Source organism: Mustela erminea, chromosome 10, assembly GCF_009829155.1.
Source record: "Mustela erminea isolate mMusErm1 chromosome 10, mMusErm1.Pri, whole genome shotgun sequence".
Lineage (NCBI taxonomy): Eukaryota > Metazoa > Chordata > Mammalia > Carnivora > Mustelidae > Mustela > Mustela erminea.
In genome coordinates this window covers 75,761,287-75,780,262 of record NC_045623.1, presented here as the reverse complement: position 1 = coordinate 75,780,262, position 18,976 = coordinate 75,761,287, and the positions used below count along the sequence as shown (strand labels likewise).

The 18,976-nt window shown below is 51.6% G+C and overlaps 1 protein-coding gene and 1 long non-coding RNA gene across 15 annotated transcripts in view; one reads left to right on the top strand and one right to left on the bottom strand.

The window, feature by feature from the left end:
• ST3GAL3 (ST3 beta-galactoside alpha-2,3-sialyltransferase 3) overlaps positions 1-18,976 on the top strand; it is a 194,873-nt gene that overhangs the window by 159,356 nt on the left and 16,541 nt on the right. For 6 of the 14 annotated variants that reach the window (XM_032303244.1, XM_032303236.1, XM_032303247.1 and 3 more), the window contains 4 exons: positions 7,893-7,987; positions 11,050-11,113; positions 11,962-12,057; positions 12,329-12,515. The exons of 1 other annotated variant lie outside the window; for it this stretch is intronic. In XM_032303244.1, the coding sequence (XP_032159135.1) occupies positions 7,893-7,987; positions 11,050-11,113; positions 11,962-12,057; positions 12,329-12,515 (442 nt within the window). Of the gene's footprint in view, positions 1-7,892; positions 7,988-11,049; positions 11,114-11,961; positions 12,058-12,328; positions 12,516-13,605; positions 13,691-13,892; positions 13,969-17,010; positions 17,177-18,976 lie in introns of those variants that run through there. 7 more of the 14 variants (XM_032303242.1, XM_032303243.1, XM_032303241.1 and 4 more) reach the window with 6 other exon arrangements.
• LOC116567880 lies at positions 13,108-15,016 on the bottom strand. Its single transcript, XR_004276397.1, has 3 exons — positions 14,810-15,016; positions 14,212-14,331; positions 13,108-13,607 (listed from the first exon to the last, which is right to left on the bottom strand). It is a non-coding gene; the product is annotated as an uncharacterized LOC116567880 (long non-coding RNA).

Here is an 18,976-nt window from a genome sequence, read left to right as displayed (position 1 = left end):
CTTTGTGCCCCTGCTCTGCTGCTTTCTCAGGGGACCCACTCAGGTGGTCAGCAAGGGAAATATGCAGGCACGCGTCAGTTTGACAAGGCATTTGGGAAATGCTCGTCTTGCCTTGAGGGATGTATACCGCTTATGGGGAGGCTGCTGCACAACAAGAACCCCAACAAAACCAGGAAAATTCTAGAAAACCCGTGTCCCTCTGCTTTGTCCAGCTCACCACTTCCCAGAACAAGGTCGAGGATGATGGGTCTTTGGGGTTTTGCTTTCACCCTGCTGGATGACAGTCTCACTTGTGGGGGGCCAAGGCCTGTGGCTGAACCTAACAGACTGATGTGTTATGACCCCTGGTCCTCAGGACCCATTACTGGGCTCTGCCTTCCCTTTGTCCCCCAGGTGCTTGAGCTGTTCACACTAATTATTGGGGTGAGTAGCTAGAAGGCTAACCAGGCCCAGGTGGAGAGCTGAAGGGATATTACGCCCTGCTCCAGCAAACCCACATCTGGAGGCACTTTTTCCATTGGGTTGGTGGGAACCAGGAGGAAGACCCTGGGTCTGGTGGCCACAGATAACCACTCCCCACCCCTGATAAGACCTTGTCCCCTCTCCTGCTGGTCTCAGGATACAGGCTGAAATGCTGGGCCCTCAGTAGTGGTTTAGGTTGCTGGGGACATTCTCCTTCTACACAGCACCTCATTCACATCACTGGGCAGGAAATGAGCTGAAAGATATCTTCAGAGGGTCCCGGGTTGCCCTTCCTAGTTGGTCAGAGTCTGGACAGGGCAACCTGTGGGCCCTCGGGTCACAGCCTTGCTGTGAGAGGTAGAGGGGTCACACACGCCCTCATCACGTGCCCTCCTGAGGTTTAGGATCTCAGGAGAAAAGAGGGACAGGTTCCAGTGCAACTTCCCTCTCCTCCTTCTCACGCACTCACACACCCTACTGAAACCCGATCCTAGAGCTGCCTCGCGTGCTGGAGCCTTGGGCTGGCAGGCTGGGGCCCGTCTGCTGGAGCCCGCCCCACCCTCCCCTACTACCCCGGAGGCCAGAGCATGCAGGTCAGGCGTCCCACACCCCCGGCCAGTCTGACCAGTCATTCCGCACCTCGAAGGCCACCTCCGCCCCAGGCGGGGCCCCCAGACTGGCATACTGCTCCCCGGACAGAAGCCCCTGGTTCTCTTCCAGGTGTAGCATGAGGCTCTGCCCAGGCCACCTGCAGAATTAACACGAACACACACACACAGACATCACTGCTACCATCACCCCACCCCATTTCCTGTTGTTTATGGCCCCCTGGCTCTGCTTCCAAAGCCTCTGTGGGCCCTGAGCCACTTCACGGGGGCTAAGCGAAGTACAGCAGAAAGAAACACTAAAGGAAGAGGATGAGCCTACCTGGGGGCATTGGGGAAGGCAGTGCAGAGGAAACAGCGTTTGAACTGAAAGAGTAAGAAGGGATTTTCCCAGCAGAGAGAGTCAGAAGCAGATGGGGGTTAGAGTGTGAGCCTTTGGTGGGGAGCTTCATTTCAGGCAACGACACTGACCATGTAAGCACGTGCTGGCCGGCATGTTCAGGGACTACAAATAGGGCATCGTTGGTGGAATGTAACATTAGTCTCCAAAGAGTGAGTCCCAATGACATTAGACTGAGGAACATTAGACAGTGTATCCGTTGCTATTTCTAGAGGTTTCGCCACAAAGGGATAGAGAGTGAGATGGGTAACTGAAGGGGTACATGACCGGGAAAATTTGTTGAGTGGGTTTGTGTGTTTGTTTTCACATAAGAGAGACCCGAGCTTGATCTATGCTTGGGGGGAAACAGTAAAAGGAACCGTAGCATGCTGGAGAGATCCGCTTGGGTGGGCCTGCGCGGTGTGTGGTGGGGAGGGCTGAGGAAGTGAGAACCAGAATGAGTTCCTCTCTGAACATCCTGGTTTGGACTGTGAAGTGTGTGTGAGAAGAGGTAATCTGCTTAGAGAAGGTTGGAAAGGATAGAGCGTTTAGAAGCTTGGAGAAGGTTTGAAATAGCTACTCAGCGAAGTTGAGGGTCCACCTAAAGTTCAAACCCATGAATTTATAGTGGCATCAGTTCATATGTGTGTGTGTGTGAGAGAGAGAGAGAGAGAGAGAGTATGTGTGTTCTAGCAGCACTTAAAGTATAAAGAATACAAAAGTTGTAGGATTAGATTAATCTCTGAGTAGGTTTTGCGCAGTGGGTGGGACAGAAAGGCGGTGAAACTAGGGGTACAGGGTCCTGGGGTCCTGGCAGGAAAGAAGTAAGAAATGGGTAGGAGTCTAGCCAGAAAAGAGATGTAACCTGGGAATGACAAGAACTTTTCTAAGACTCAGAATCCAGAAATAATAAGGTTAAAAGACTGGTAAGTTTGACTACGTTTTTAAAAAATATCTATTGCCAAAAATGAGGGGGGAAAAGAAAACAAGAAAACACCATATGCCAAGTAAATACTAAATAAATAAACTAGGAGAAATACTTGTAATTGTTTCTCGGAAGGTTTATATATTTAATATATGCAGAGCTTCAAAAAAAGAGAAGATGGTTAACTAGCGCTGTGGTGGTGATCCAAACGCATTATAGAAGCACATCTGACCAACCACGCCCGACGTCTTACACAGCAGCGTAACTTAGATGTCAGCTATACGTTCAAAAAGCTGGAAGAAAAGAAGAAAGAGACCTATAACCTGTAGAAAAATGGGCAGAAGTTAGGAACAAAGGTAACAGAAAAAATAAGTGCAAATGACCCTTTTAGGTATATACCAATGTGCAGTTTCACTTACAATAAAAGAAGTACAAATAATAACAACACAGATCCTGTCTCTCTCCCATCAGACTGGCAGAACTGAAATGTTTTACAGCATGTTCGCAAACATCGCTGGTGGGTCCTGTGATGGTGCAATCCCCATGGAGGGCCATTTGCAATGGAGGAAATTTACTCATATGCCTTTTTCCTTTGACCCAATCCATCCACTTCAAGGAATCCATTCCAAAGATATATTACCAAAGAGAAAAGACATATACATGAAGTTGTTCATTGTAACTGCCTTAGTAGAGGCTACTTTACAAAAGACTGCAACATCCCAGGGGGACTGAGTAATACTGTCAAGTGTATAATTCTGCATACTGCTGTGGAGTGATCACTGCAATATATTGTAGGTGGCAAACAAAACAAAACTCAGTAGGCAAAACTGTATATTTAAATACGCTATCTTTCTGTTGAATAAAGAAGGGACTAGCAATACACACTCTGCACACACACATAAGTATTATGTATTTGCCCACATCAAAAAAATAACAAAGGAAGGATAAAATAAAAATGAATTCATTATAGGAATGATACTAATCTGAATAAAATAAAAATAAAATGAATTTAATAATAAAAAAGAAATACTATATGGGAATAGAAGCAACAGGAGTCAGACACAGAGAGAACTGTTCGACTAGATGCCTCTAGATATATCTTGTTTTGTGAGTTTAGTTTTGGCATTGTGTAAAGTTTTATATCATCATAAAACAAAATTAAATTAAGATGAAGTATAAGCAACCCTTAAAAAGCAAAAGCAAAATGAAACAAATGAACTACATATCATTGATTAATTAAAGTCAGTAGAATTTTTTCAAGTGGCAGAAGCAAATTCATTTGTCTGTACTTCTCTAGGAGCATATAACCGAAGGCAGAAACAACTATAAAGAAGCTTTAAATTATTTTTAGCAATGATAGTGTTAGTAATGTTATAATGAAACTATTATATTTACTACACGTACCTATATGTGTGTACAGTGTTAAGATAAAGCAAACAAGCAATTGTGTTAATACCACTATAAACAGGAATGTCTACTGAATTGAAAAGAGATACAAATATAAAATAAAGGAAGCTTACATAGATGATATTTATATATGTGAATTATATCTCAGTGAAGCTGTAACACAAGAGAAAGAAAGTAGAAATCTTGTCATCCTGAATTCGGATTGGGGATGCTAGTATAAATGCATGATGTATTTTTTCTTTAAAAAATTATCTCCTGCTTTGTCTTCCTGGAAATGCATGGGGAAAACGGCTAACCGTAGCAACGTGAGCACCCTAGCCGTCGAGATAGTGGTCTCTGAATACCATTTCCAAGGAAAAGGAACCAGGACTCCTTGGGAGATGACCAACTCCAGGTAGAAGCAGGAAATGTACAAGATGAACCTGGGACATTTTTACGTACTAGACAGCAGGGCAGGGGTTCTAAGATTCCTGGGCTGAAGGATTCAGGAGCCAAGATGAAAAGGCCAAAGGGAGAAGAAGAGAGAGGAGGAAACCTATGGATTTAAAAGAGACTAGAGACCAGCCCAATTGAATGTGTGGACCATGCTTTCATTCTGACCCAAATAACTATTAAAATAAGCAACAAGAGCAAACATTCATGAGATAATAGGAGAAATCTGAAACTATTTATTGCTCTTAAAAAGTTATAGTTAGTGATGGGCGCCTGGGTGGCTCAGTGGGTTAAGCCGATGCCTTCGGCTCAGGTCGTGATCTCAGGGTCCTGGGATCAAGTCCCGCATCGGGCTCTCTGCTCAGCAGGGAGCCTGCTTCCTCCTCTCTCTCTCTCTCTGCCTGCCTCTCTGCCTACTTGTGATCTCTCTCTGTCAAATAAATAAATAAAATCTTTAAAAAAAAAAAAGATTAAAAAAAAAAAAAGCTTTTAAAAAAAAAAGTTATAGTTAGTGTTTCATATTGATAATGGCTTTGAGAGGAGTTGTTTAGGTGTGGTTATGGTTTTTAAGGTGGCCTTAACCTTTTAGAAATTAATGCTGAAGTATTTTATGGATAAAATGGCATGATTTCTGTGAGTTTCCAAAATAATATAGAAAGAGAGTGGAAGGCATCTAAGAGAAACAAAATTGACCGCGGACGGTTGTTGCTGGGATCTGGGTAACAAGTCCATGAAGGTCCACTGTTTTGTTTTACAACTTTTTTTTTTTTTTTAAGATTTTATTTATTTATTTGGCAGAGAGAGATCACAGGCAGGCAGAGAGGCAGGCAGAGAGAGAGGACGAAGCAGGCTCCCCGCTGAGCAGAGAGCCTGATGCAGGGCTCAATCCCAAGATCCTGAGATCATAACCTGAGCCGAAGGCAGAGGCTTTAACCCACTGAGCCACCCAGGAGCCCCTTGTTTGTCAACTTTTATGCATATTTGAAATCTCCCATAATAAAGAGTTTTAAAAATATATGCACAGGAAAAAAGAGCACCCTTTGCACAAAGGCACACCCAGCTAGCAGAAAGAAATGTTTGAGGAGGTTGGCTCCGTCTGTCAAGGAATAAAGGAGGGCCACAAAATGCACAGCTAAAACACGAAGACCCCATAAAAGAACAGGGAGGAACAGATAATAAAAATAAGAAATAAATGGGTTCTACACTAGCGGCAAAGATTTTTAAGAAATGCTTATCAGACCCACGTCATGCTTTTTGCCAGGATCTCTCCCATGAATTATTTTTGTTGATTACTTACAGCCTTCATCAGCGCTAGCTGCTTTAACAGACTACCATAAGCCGGGTGGCTTCTCGACAACAGAATTGTGTTTCTTACCATTCCAGAGGCTGAAGTCTGAGATCACAGTGCCAGCAGGGTCGGGTTTTGGTGAGAGCCATGCTCAGGGTCCGATGGCCGGTTTCTCCTTGTATCCACAGATGGGGGAAAGACTTAGAAGGGCACCAGTCCCACTCGTGAAGGTTCTTCCCTCATGTCCGATTACCTCCCAAAGGCCCCCCACCTCCGAGCACCATCACCCTGGGGATGAAATTTCAACATAAGAATTTGAGGGAACACAGACCTTAAGGCTGTAACAGTAATACTGGAACCGATGCTTTCTTTTGTCATATTTTCACTTGTGTATCTGTGTACGTTTGATTGTTGGAGTCGACTGTCAGGTTACCAGCAACTTACTGTGTTTGTTGTTTGATCCAGTCTGTGTATTGGGAGAAAATTTCATCCATTTGCAGGGCGATGTTTTCCTTATTATAAAGTGAAAAAGGAGTCTACAGAGTTCGGTACAGACATATATTGAAAGGTCAATTGCCTTTGTGTTTTAGGATTATGGGTATTTTTTATTTATTCGCATTTGCGTGTGCACCCATCAGTATTTTTTTTTTCCCCAGAACTGACATTTATTACAAGCTACACCAAAACTAAGGTTTTTTTCAAAAAGTAAAAATTAACATAATGAACTTTCTAACCAGCAGAATAACATAGGGAAAAGGAGAAAAAGATGTTGAGAATGTTTGGCAAGATCTCAAGAGATTTTATTAGCATATGACATCCAGTACATATCGGGAAGCACATAAAATCCTGTCCAAGCCCGACTGAGAAACTTTGCAAACATTTTATAAGCTCAGTCCTGACACAAGAGGAGAGTTTCTTGGTGTGGGCTTATCCAGGGACCTTGTTCCCTTTGCTGTTCCACATAGGCTGTGGCCAGGACCTTCAGTGCCTCTGGGAGAACATCAGATGTATTAATGTACTTCAATTCAATCTACCAGGTATGAGAAACATGCCTGACCCCTCCCTGTGCACAGAAGGGAAGCCGCTCTGCAGGGAATGAGCTTTCTGTGCCATCAAGAGTTGATGACTTCTTCCCAGCCAGGAGTAACGAGGGGGTAGAGTGGGCAAGATGGGGAGTTTTCTGCCTCTCTCAAGTTCACTTCAAAATCTCTGGTAACATTAGGCCTCCAGGTGGTCACTGGGTATTATTCCTCCTGGGTAGGGTGATCATGATGGCCAGTGAGGATGGAAGTGAGAAAGGTTTGCTTGAGTTGGCGGACATTCAGCGGCTAAGGTCTCCCTCCTGGGCTTGGAGGGCCTCTCTTCTGGTCTTCAGGTTTTCTGGGGCTGATTCAGGTTGAGTTGGAAACACAGGGATGGAGCCAAGGCCTAGGCCTCCACCCTCTCATTCTTGGCCAGCAAGGCCCCAAGCAGGCCCCACAGCGAGAATCAACACACAGGGGATGACTGGGACCTGGCTGTCTTCTGAGCCGCCAGGTGCCCCAAGAAAGGTCTCAGAACCGGGCGCTCGGTTCCCTGCATCCCTGAGGAGCCTGGTTTCTCCCTTTGCTCTCCCCTCACTGCGGTCTCCGTCCCTACTGACTTTGTCCTCACCTCCCAAAGCCTGAACCCCTGACAAGTAAAGCTTTTTTTCTCCTTCTCACCTGAGCATCGTCTGGCCCTTCCTTCTCTCCCCCTTCCCCTGCCATCTTTCCTTCAGGCCAAAATTACTCCCTCCCCTTGTGCCCACGCCCCTCCCCCACCTCCTGAGGCGCTTTGGGTTCCCTCCACCTGTAAGAGGCCTCCCTCAGCCCTGCCTCCCAGCCACAGGATGCTGCAGTTTTTCTCTTCTCTCCCAAACGTCAGGCCTCCTGTGGCTTTTCTCCCCCTCACCGCAGATTCTCCTTCCTCCTCACCCTGGGTGGTCCACCTCCCAGAATCCTCTGCAAATGTCAGGCTCTGTGCACTCTCTGCTTTTGGGTCTCTTTCCGCTCACCTGGTCAGCGAGTCACCTCCATGTTTCCAGACTGCAGGGACCGTGTGGAAGCATGCCTGGGGCGCTTGCCAGAGAGCTTGCCGTGCGGCATCTCCCTCCAGGCCGAGTAGTCCTGCCTCTCCACCCCTGCAGCCGGCCGCATAGGGCCTGGTCAGACATGCCCCTTCAAACTCAGACTCCACTGGACAAGCTGTGTCAGATGCTGCACAGCAGCTCCCCACTGACTGGGGGCAGGGAGGGCGTGCTGGAGCGAGAAGGTGCTTCGGGCAGATCCACTGCCCAGACAGATGTGCCAAAGAGCCAGCCAGCACTCCCGCTTTTGGCTTTGGGGGATCCTCAGCAGCCCTATTGTATTCCAGGTTCTCCAAGCCAGCACCCATGTTCCTGGACGACTCTTTCCGCAAGTGGGCTAGGATTCGGGAATTTGTGCCACCTTTTGGGATCAAAGGTCAAGGTAGGTTGGGAGCCCTGGCCCACTCTACATTAACATGAGATCCCTGAGCCTGCCTCCCTGCACTCGGGACAGGGCTGTACCCTCAGAAGTCCCCATGCTAGGGATCCACCTCTCCTTCCCACTTCCCCCTTCCTTTCTGTCTTCCAACTTCAGTGGACAATAGTTCACTGAGAGCTCACCACTTGGCCAGTGCCAGGCAGACAGCAGTGGAGTAGACAATATAGTCCTGCTCTTAAAAAAAGCTCCCGTCTAGTGGAGACAAAGATACTTAGAGGTTAGGGTGGTAAGGGCTCTGACAAGAAAGCACGGTGAGATCACAGGACAGGATGCCAGGGAAATCCATGCCAGAGGATCAGATAATGAGGGGGAGATCCTGAGAAGACGGAGGGCATCCCCCACAAAGACCCCAGCCACCTCCATCATCCCCTCCTTATTATCCTGGTCTCCCCTCCAGTCCTTTTGTGCCCTGTCCAAGGCTCATCTGTCCCCTGTGCCCTCAGAACTGTCCCCTTCCATTGCCTGAGGGACCTTACCCATGCAGCTCCCTCCTGACTTGAGACTTTCCTGCCCCTGACAGTTGAACAGTTCTGTTGCCCTGTCAAATGCCTGCACTGTTCCGTGGCATGGCAGATCTTGGGCTTAGGGTAAGACATTGAAGGATCAGATCTCAGTGCTACTTTTTTACCAGCTATGACCTTCGACAGGTTGCTTAACTTGTCTGTGCTTTAGTTTCTTCAACAGTTAGATGGAGAAAATAATTATATTAGGTTGTGGTCAGAATTCAATAAAATCACTATTGAAGGCGTGAGTGATATCATTTGGCCAGGGGACTAAAAAATAACAGAATCCTCCCCTCAGTCAGTCCATCCCTCCCTGAAAAGAAAACAGGGACAGGCAAAAGAACTCTCTAGAATGGGAGTTTTGGCCTTAGATCCCCAGGGACAAATCTAATGGGTAGGACTGAACTGTGTGAAGAACTCCTTTTTACTTGGTATGGGTAGCTAAGCAGCCTACTCTTCTCCTAAATTCTTGCTCAAGCTCCAATCCTGCTAAGCTAGGAAGGCCTGGAAAGGCTGATACGCAGCCTGTTGGCCAGCAAGAAGAGAGCCCGTGCTCATTTATACCCTTCCCGCTAAAGTCCCCTCCTAGGAGACAGAAACCCAAGCCATAGCCTTGACTTTGGCCAATGAGTAGCAATATACTTTTTCCGAGGTGAAATGGGAAGTGGGAAAGGAGGGGTTCTGTGGCCTTCCCTGAAGTCCTCCAGAAGGTAGACCTGAAGGCACTGAGTCTAGAACTCTCCTTAAAGGTCTGTTCCTTACTCATTCTCCTTCAGCTCTGGGGAAGACTCACTGTGTCTGCTGCCTCCTCTTTCTCACCATTTAGTCCTGAGCACTCACTTCCCCTCCTCCCTCCCATTGCTCAGTGCCCCCGTGAAATCCAGAGGGCCCGTTTCAGTCCCTAAGTTGACCTCTTGGCTGCATCTGACAGTGTCGTCCACCCCGTCTTTTAAAAAAATGATGGGGTGGTTATTTTTAAGTTGGGACACATTCTTTCTTCACATGGAATACTTCAGGCATATAAAAAAGAATGAAGACTAGTACAGTGAGCACCCATGCACGGTGCACCCAGCTAAGGTGAGATACATTTAAACATGAGATAGAGTTAAAGCTCTGTGTAGCCCTTCCCGTTCCATTCCCCTCCTTCTCCCGAGACCATTAGTCTGGTTTTGGTGTTACTGTTGCAATGCCTGTGTATCTATTTCTGCAACATATTTATATATCCATTGAAAATATGGTATTGTTTTTGCATGTTTTTACATTTTACAGATAATATTGTGTGTGTGTATATGTGTGTGTGTGTGTGTTTCAAAATAATTTTTTTGCTTCTGCTTTTCAGGTTTATCTGTATGAGTACACATAGCCCAAGGTCACTTCTTTATTTGTTTTTACCTCTGTGTAATATTCCGTGTACCTCATTTAATCTGTCTTCCTTTGGCGAACATTTAGTTGGCCTCCAACATTTGGCTATTACAAACAGGTCTGCAGTGAACCTTGTACGAGCCTGAAAGAAATGTGAGGGTTCAGATGCTGTCTTCCTAGGAAGAGAGTTGAGCAATCTTAGTCTGTGAAAATCTACATCTTTGCTTCTTGTTCTTAAGATGCTCTCCGCTATGGCTGCACTGATTTCCTTACTGTATCTCCAGATCTCCATGTACATTATCTTTTCATCTTCCGCACGACTCTGCAGCATTGGAATTGCCATCTTCATTTGAAAGATGGGGAACTAAAGCGTGAAGAAAGGAAGTGACTTATCGGCACACAGCCAGGATTTGGCTCCAAAGCCAATATCATTATGTTATATTATAATGTTCTCATTATGGCAGAGTTTGAAAGGAGAGCAGTTCCCATCACCAAAGCCAGAGAGAGGCCAGGAAGAATGAGGTCTGAGGGGTGCTCACGGGATCTGAGGACACAGGTCCTGGGCCCTTGCTGAGGGCCTCCTGAGTGGAGTGCCGGTGGACAGATGCCAGGCCTCGGGTTGGAGGTAGAAGGAGGCAGACACAGGTTGGCATGACCAAGACTGGAGATCGGCAGTGTTGGCGGGGGAAGCAAGGGGAAGACAGGATCAGAGAGTGAGGCAAGGGGGTCTGAGTTGGGAGCTGGGAGAGCCCACTCGAGCTCTTTGTTGGTGGCCTCCAGGCCCAGTGTGGTCTCTGTCTCAGGACAGGTCCCGGGCCTGGGGATCCAGATCTTGGGGCTTGACTGCAGAGCCTCTGAAAGCCAGAGGAGACCTCCCAGGAGGGGCTGGGGAGCCCTGGGAGAGACTGGCTCTAGGCAGAGCTGAGTGTGCCTACCTGTTCCCCTGCCTCTGTCCCCTCCCTCGGGGAGAAAGCTAAGCCAGTGGCCTGCCCCTGCCCTGTGCCCAGAGCTCCCTCTCCCACCCTCACATCTGCCTCCACCCGGTGTAGGGGCATGTGCCTCCCACGGGAGCGTCGTCCGCTGACGCTGCACGGATATGCCAGGGACCCTCTGACGGTAACCCCCCTCCTCTGTCCACAGACAATCTGATCAAAGCCATCTTGTCTGTCACCAAAGAGTACCGCCTGACCCCTGCCTTGGACAGGTGAGCCACCTGCTACCCAGCCCCCTGCCCCTCGGCTGCCTGGCATGCGCAGAGACATCGAGGCCCCTCTAGCCCTGGCTGGACGTGAGCAGATGCTCCAGCGTGTCCACAGACGTACACAGAGCGCACACGCGGGGGCAGTGAGCACATAAGATAAGGGGGGCTATCCAGCTGGCCTGCACCCCCCGGGCTGTGAGCGCTTGGCGGTCTGTTTCAGTCCTCAGCTGGTAGAGGTCTGAGGGTAAGGATGGAAGACACCGGGCTGAGATCAGCCGAGCACTGGGACTGAGGGACGGGGTGGTTGAGGCAGGTGAGGGGCCCAGGGATTAAATGCAGGAGGCAGTGACCACTCTGAAGTCAACGGAGCCTGGAGTGAGGAGGCCCCAGGCAGGAGGAGCAAGATGCTTAGGGCTTTCTGGGGGCCAGTGGAGCATGGGGGCTTCTGAGCTGAATGTAAGCCCAGCATTAGGTCCTGGAGCCTCCAGGCCTGTCCTCTCTGCTTGCTTCTCTGGCACAGCCTTCAAACTCAGCCCGCTTTGCCATTCTCTTGAACTCCACTAACCCTCGGGAAACCTTTAGCCCAGAATGCCATCCTACCAGAGGCTTCTTCCTCACCACACTGAGCTAGTGCCCTTGCCCCTCGCACAGCCACGCTCTCCTAGAGAGTATCTGGGACTAGGGATGTCAGACTCCCAAGTGGCCCAGCTGCTCACAGTATGGCTTTGGCCTCAGAATGCTGCCGGAAGCCCATCACCCACCTGGCCAAAGGCGTGAGGTCAGGGGCCAGCGGGGTGGGAGAAGGAGCCCTGGAGGACAGCTCTCCAGAGGTCTCTGCCTCTGTCCCTCAGCCTCAGCTGCCGCCGCTGCATCATCGTGGGCAACGGGGGTGTCCTTGCCAACAAGTCTCTGGGGTCCCGAATCGATGACTATGACATTGTGGTCAGGTGAGCTTCCCAAAGCAGTGCCTCAGGCACCTGCGTGTCCTGGCCCAAACCCTCATCCCCAAGTCCACTGAGAACCGTCCATCTGTCTGGCCAGTTGGGCTGGAGGTCAGCAGAAGCCTAGAGAAGAACCCTGGTGTGGAGGGCTCTGGAAAGCTTAGATGGCTGCAGATGACCTGGGGAATTCTGGGGTCCTAGTGCCTCCCCGAACACGTGCCCACAGGCTACACGCAGTGAGCCCAAGGCAGGCTCTGACTGGGCCTGCTCTCTGTAGACTGAACTCAGCACCAGTGAAAGGCTTTGAGAAGGACGTGGGCAGCAAAACCACTCTGCGCATCACCTACCCCGAGGGCGCCATGCAGCGGCCCGAGCAGTACGAACGCGACTCTCTATTTGTCCTCGCTGGCTTCAAGTGGCAGGACTTCAAGTGGTTGAAGTACATCGTCTACAAGGAGAGAGTGGTGAGCTCCCCGTGCACCAGCTCCTTCCCCTCTCGCCCTGGCCTTGCCTGGCTTCCAGGTCAGCCCCTTCCCCCTCTCCCCCACCAAACCCAGCAAAGAACAAGTAGGAACCTTGCAAAAGAAGCGTTAATGACCCAATGGTGAAAGACACCCAAACTCAACCAAGGGACAGAGAGGCCAGGGGATGCCGAGGGGCACTGGTCTGGGCTCCTGGAGCTGCTCTGCCTGATAACCTGCCACCCGCCCAGATGCCCAGACTGCATGTTCTTTTTCAGCCTTCTCGAGCCAGACCCTGAGACCCTCTCCAGCAGCCCCTGCAGGCCTTTCCCTGGCCTTGGTCCCCCTGGAAGGAAAGCTGTTCTTTGGCTAGCCTCAGCATCACTCCTAACCTTCACACTCCCCTGCCCTGACCTTGTAGTGGTCTCTCCAAGCCCCTTACCCTCTGCAAGGCCTCTCTGACTCCCATGTGGATCCACTGTCCTTCCCAGCTAGGGCAGGAAAGCTGTATCTGGACCCTGGGGACATTCTGCAGGGATCGTAGACCCCTCAGTGAGCCTGCAGAGGCTGGTTTCCAAGCCCATAAGTCCTGGCCTCCCCCCACTTTGTACTTTTACTCCTGACCTACAGCTGGCTCCCCAGCTGCCACTGAGTCTGGTTGCAGTCAGGCAATGATCAGACTCTGTCCTCCTTGTTCTAGGCGAGCAAGGGCCCGGGCCCATCCATTGCTCTAGGGAGATTGTGTGGCCGAGTAGGGTGACTGCTCCTTGGTGGACCACCCACCGAGTCCCCCTCCTGAGTTCTCTTTTTCTCAGCTCTGGGCCCACGGGGATACCTGCCAACGTGTCCGAGCCCATTCCCCCTCTCCCCTCAACCAGCTGTCAACCAGCCACCCCAGGGGACGGGTATTACAGAGTTCAGGCCATTTGTCTTCCAATACCCGAGCCTCTTAGCAGAGGAGAATGATGACAGATGGCCTCTGCCTACAGTAAGAAGCTCGTTGTTCTTCCTGGAGGTTTAGAGGCGAGTTCGGGGATGGGAACAGCGTAACCTGCCTATGGAGGTCTCAGTGCAATTTGGTTTAACTCCACAGCCCTTTCCCAAGCAATGCCAAGTGCAGGCAGTGTCAAGTAGGTAGCAAGCGAGAGAGAAGACAGAAGTCAGGTCCAGAAATTCAGGTAGGTGGGACAGTGGGGAAGGGGAAACCCCCTCCCCACCAGAGCCAAGCCGAACGAGGCAGCCAGGCTCCACCGAGCCCAACTTGGCTTCCCAAAGGGGAGGAAGGGGTTTGGCTTCAGCCCACTCCAGCTGCTGGGAGGCCCCCCGCCCATGCAAACCAGGGAGAGAATGGGGGCTGAGGGAGCGCCCCTCTGTTTTTAGAACCGTGGCTTGAAAACTAGTGTCCTCAGGGCCTGCTCTTCTCTCTGCCTTGAAGGCAACAGAAGGGGGATCGCAGGTAAGCGCTTCTCATGGGAAATGGGAGGGAATCCCGGTTGCCTTGGTGAAGTCCAGAGAACCTGAGGGCTGTTTTCTAGCCCTCGCCTCTTGCCCGCCTGCTCACGCCCTCCCGGCACACCCTCTCCTCTGCGCATAGACACCTGTCAGAGGCGCTCCTAAAGGGCAGGACCCTCGTCTCATTGGCTTTTTTAAAACCCCTCAATGCCAAGTCGTCATATATGAGTGGAGTTGGCTCAAATACCAGATCGTGCTTCCTGTCGAGCAGACCGGGACCAAACAGGCAGGCCGGCGGGGTGGCTGTTCTCACATGTTCCTTCCGAGAACACCAAGGTCAGTTCGCTCAAGGCCCTTATACCTCATCCTAGGAAGTAAGGAAAGAAGGCAGAAAAGGAAAGCCAGCTATTGTCAGGAGACTCGCTGTGCTCCAGCCGCTCAGGGAGTGGACAGGAGGGCCTCACTATTCCCAGGAAGACCCTGAGGCGCTCCCCGCTGGCTGCAGGCTGACCGAAGGCACTGGAACAGTTGGGATGAGGAATTAGGAGCTGTGCTCAGGCATATGCTCACCCATGTGGATGTCCATGTCCTGGCCTACCCATGCCCAGGGATGTAGGACCACCAGCCTTGTATTAGTGGGAACTCATTTCCAGGGTTGATAGGGGTGAGAGAGGGGACCAGGAGGAGTCCTTTGCAATTCCACAAGCCTTCCCTGGCTCCCAAGTCAAGGATAACTTGGGCCTTCAGAGTGAGCTGCCAGAGGAGAGCCAGCGGTGCCCATGGCCTCCCCAACCCTAGCCCTTCTTGGTGACATGGGAATCCCGTCCTCTAGAACCCTTCCCTACCCCAAGCCCAGGGCTGATGCCTTCACATCCCCTGCTCTCCTTCACTCCTCTGGCATCTGAAACCCAGGCAAATGTGGGGGAGGCTGCTTCTTCAGGCCCTTCCTCTATGATGTCAATCATAGGCTTGTCCTGCTACAGCGAGGTTTCCAACCTTGCAGCGTTGGGCTGCTGGGGAGCTCTCTGCACCTGCCTGGAGCCCCACCTGTAGAATTCTGGCAGGAAGGAGGCAGCTCTGTGTTTGGGAGCCAAGGCCTGGCTGGATGGGGCTGGAGCAGGTATTAGGCCTGGTTCTTGGCTGCTGCCTTCCACTTGTATGTGAACAGCTGCTCACTGGGCATCACTTTCTGGTACTCAGGAGCCCTAACGGGATCTGGAAAGAGGAAAGATGGGAAAGGAAGATGGGGCAGCCCAAAAGACAGGCTGTGCTAAGGCCAGCAAGCCATACTTTCTTCATCCTTATGAGGGCTCTTCTTGTCACCATTCGTGGCCACTTGGTTCCCTGCCTCACTGGACAGCTGCACAGATGACTCCAAAGTTACCCAGAGGTTCGTCGTCTCCCGGGCCTCAGGAGTCCTGAGCTCGGTGGCAAGCTTGGAGGAGTTCTCAGCCGGCCATATATGAGCACCAGAGGACTGCTGAGTAGGGACTGAGGTCAAAGGGAGGGAGGAGGAACCGGGGTGTGGGGGTAGAGGTGTGTAGAAGTCTGTGGTGGGACAGGGCAGCCTCCGGCTCTCATGAAACCCTCGGAGACACATCTCACTCCATCTCTCCACACGCTCACTCAGCTTGCCGGGTGTCACTAAGGTGTTGCGCATTCCTGACCCGAAGTCTCTGACAGTCTGGGGGCGGGGGGGGGGGCGACAGTCCTGAAACCAGAGTTATGACGCAGCCACCTCTCATGGTAGGTCCTATAGCTGAGCGTTCTCTTCCTGATGTTTGCTGAAGGCTGGAGACGCTCCCTCCATTGTCCCTGGGGCCTGGAGAGACAGGACACGTGAGAGGCAGAGCTTCCCACACAGCCACTCAGGCCCCATTCCTTCTGCCTCCACCAGCCTCCCCTCCCTGTACCCCAGGATGCCTGGTAACCCAGAAGGGAGCTGCCCTCTTGGTCCCCTTGGCTGCCTCCTCCTCCTCCTACCTCGCCCTCAGCTGGGAGGCTGGCCTCATTGCTGTTGGGCCTCTGACTGGTTATTAGTTCCTCGAGGCCCTGAGACCTGGCCTGGGCTGGGATGGGCGTGGTTCCAGCACAGCAGGAGGACAGGAGAAGACGGGCTGGGGTTGGCCCCTGGACAGCCTCACACAGGCCTGACCTCCCCTTGGTAGCTCAGGTCTTGGGGAAAGAGGGAGCGGCCTGAGGCCAGCCGGAGCCCCTGCATTCGTGACACAAGCCAACCGGGCCCCAGAATTTAGAAAGACAACACAGTTTAAGAAGGGACCACAGACCAGGCCTTGGAGTCATACAGACTTGGTTTAAATTTAGACTCTGTCACTTGTTGTCTGGGTTAGCTTAGGCACATTACCCAGCCCCTTCGATTTAGTCTTGTCCCCTAAACAGGAGTAGTACGACCCGTTGTTCAGGATTGTTTCAGAAGATAAACCACGAGAAATAAAGAAGCACCTGGCATGGTGCTTGACTCTTAGTACGTGCTGCCTGTGACAATGATTAATGCTATTTGTTAGTATTAGTATTCGTATTAGTGCTGTTAGAACAGTCCAGTGGCACTAGGGGATGAAGGATTGTCTGTAGGGTCTGACCTAGGAGGTGACCTCAAGCAGGGGTCAGAGGCCAGGCCTAGAGGAGGGGGCTCCTCCTGGGAGAGACAGAAGGGCTGGGCTAATAGCCCAGGAAGTCACCAGGGTGAACAGGAACACCCAAGTCCCTGTATATGAGGCCTTACTGGACCAGGCCCAAGGTGGGGCCTGAGTGTCCATCTGTACTTAAACCTCTTGCTCTGTTCCAGGCCGGGGAGGGACGCAGAGCCTTAGGAGCTCAGGATACACATCGCCTCACCACAGGGGAGATTCAGTGCAGGGTGCCTGGAAAGGGCGCTGAGGCCGGCACACACTGTGGCCTCTTCCTGTGTGACGAGGCTTCTTCTGAGTCAGCATCTGGGTGTCTCCCCCCACCCCCCACCCCACCCCCACCAACTGCTCCCCAGGCCTCGGAGACAAGCTCTCCTGGGACACCGTTTCCTTTGCAGCACCTCTGGTGGACACAGCTCATTCCTCTTCTCCGCTGGGAGGGCCAGGAGGCCTCCATGCTCATCCCCACGGCCGCATCCTAACTGTTGCTCCTCCTCAGATAAAAAGTGCTCAGGGAGGGACGCCTGGGTGGCTCAGTTGGTTGGACAACTGCCTTCGGCTCAGGTCATGGTCCTGGAGTCCCGGGATCAAGTCCCGCATCAGGCTCCCAGCTCCATGGGGAGTCTGCCCCTCTCTCTGACCTTCTCCTCGCTCATGCACTCTCTCACTGTCTCTCTCTCAAATAAATAAATAAAATCTTAAAAAAAAAAAAAAAGTGCTCAGGGATTGGGGTTCATGCCGCCCCTGCCCCCTGCTCCTCTCACCGCTGTCATCTATGACCTTGTGGTCACTGGGCCTCATAATCAGTATTCTCTCTGCTGTCTCCTCTTCCCCTCCTCCTGCCTGTCTCCCTCCTTCTCGTCCCCCTCCTCCTCTTCCTCTGGTTCCTCCTCCTCTTTCCAGCATCCTCATCGTAGCTGGCATGTATGAACCTCTTCATTTTGCCAGCCTTCTTGGAATTCCTTCGTTCTTGGAATTCTCACAATGACCCTATTAGATCAGTTCTGTCACTATCCCCATTTGGGGGATTGGCAAACTAAGGCACAGGGAGAATGAGTTGCCTGCTTAAGCTCACACAACTGGCTAAGTGGCAGAGCTGAACTCACACCCAGCTGTGGCTGCTTCTGGGGTCTTCCTAGGAAAGAAGCCTGACCGCATTCCCCCTCCTGCTTAGAATCCTCCATCTGTCAGCTCCCCTCCTGGCATGGCCCACGAGAATGGTAAGAGCTGCGGTTTACTGAGCCCCTCCACGTGCCAGGCCCTGGGCTGCGCGGTTTCCATGAAGTGCCTAAGCCGGCCACGTCAACAGCCCTGCTCAGCCAGACGACACGAGTAGTAGTAAGTGGTAGGGTAGTGCTTGGAACCACACGGGTCTTGCATCACCCGTCGTACTGAATTACCTCTCACTGATTCATTGGTTCATTCATTCAGCCAGTCCAAATCAGTCAGCAAAGTCACACAGAGACCCAGGTTTCAGATGCTGTCTCCCCCGCCCCCCCGACAGTTCCCTCATGCCCTCCCCCACTACCTCTGCCTCCAGCCAGTGCAGTGCCAGGGAACCCCCCACGAAGAGGGACGCTCCAGCTGAGACGGTGGTGATGCTGCTTGCCACCCCCGTGTCCCGTCCCTGGCCATTGCTCTTCTCCCAACCTACCCACCATGGTCTGCAGTTCTGCATGACATCCCCGCCCCTGTTCTAAGCAGAAGTCTGCCCATCCCGCGGGAGAACAAAGGTCATCAGCCGTCAGGAAGTCTGGACTTCCCAGCCTCCGGTCTCCCAGCTTGGGGGGATCCCCATCCACCCCGGCTTCCTTCCCTCCTCACTGTCCTCTTTGTGCCTCTCCCAGTCAAGGTCACTTTTCTCCCAGGCGCTGGACGCCATCTTGTCCCACCTCCTCAGGGACTGACTTTCTTCTTTTCTCACTTCTTCCTGGATCCTCCTCTCACAGACGTGATTTCATTCGGGTCTCTCATCTGACAAATGAAGGCCCTCTTTCCTGTGTGTTCCTCCTCCCTGCTTCCCTCCTCTTCAGGTTTCTGGAAAGAGTCCTCACTTGTCTGTGACACACATCTCTCTGCCTTCCCCTTCTCTTTCTCAGCCCTCTCCAGGCCAACTTCCAGATCTCTCTGTTTCTGCTGGCAGTGGCCCTGATTCCAAATCCAGCGGGCTCAGCTTCTTCCTCCCTTAAGAGGAACAGCTTGTCGGCAGACCCCCAGCAAGCACTTACTGTGAACAGGGCTCAGTGCTGAGTTGTGGGGATGATCCCCGGCCTTACTAGCTCCCGGCCAGACGCCGGGGTGGGGTGGGGTGGGGTGTGGGGAGGGGGTGGTTTGGCAGGCTTGATTCCCCACCTCTTTTGCCCT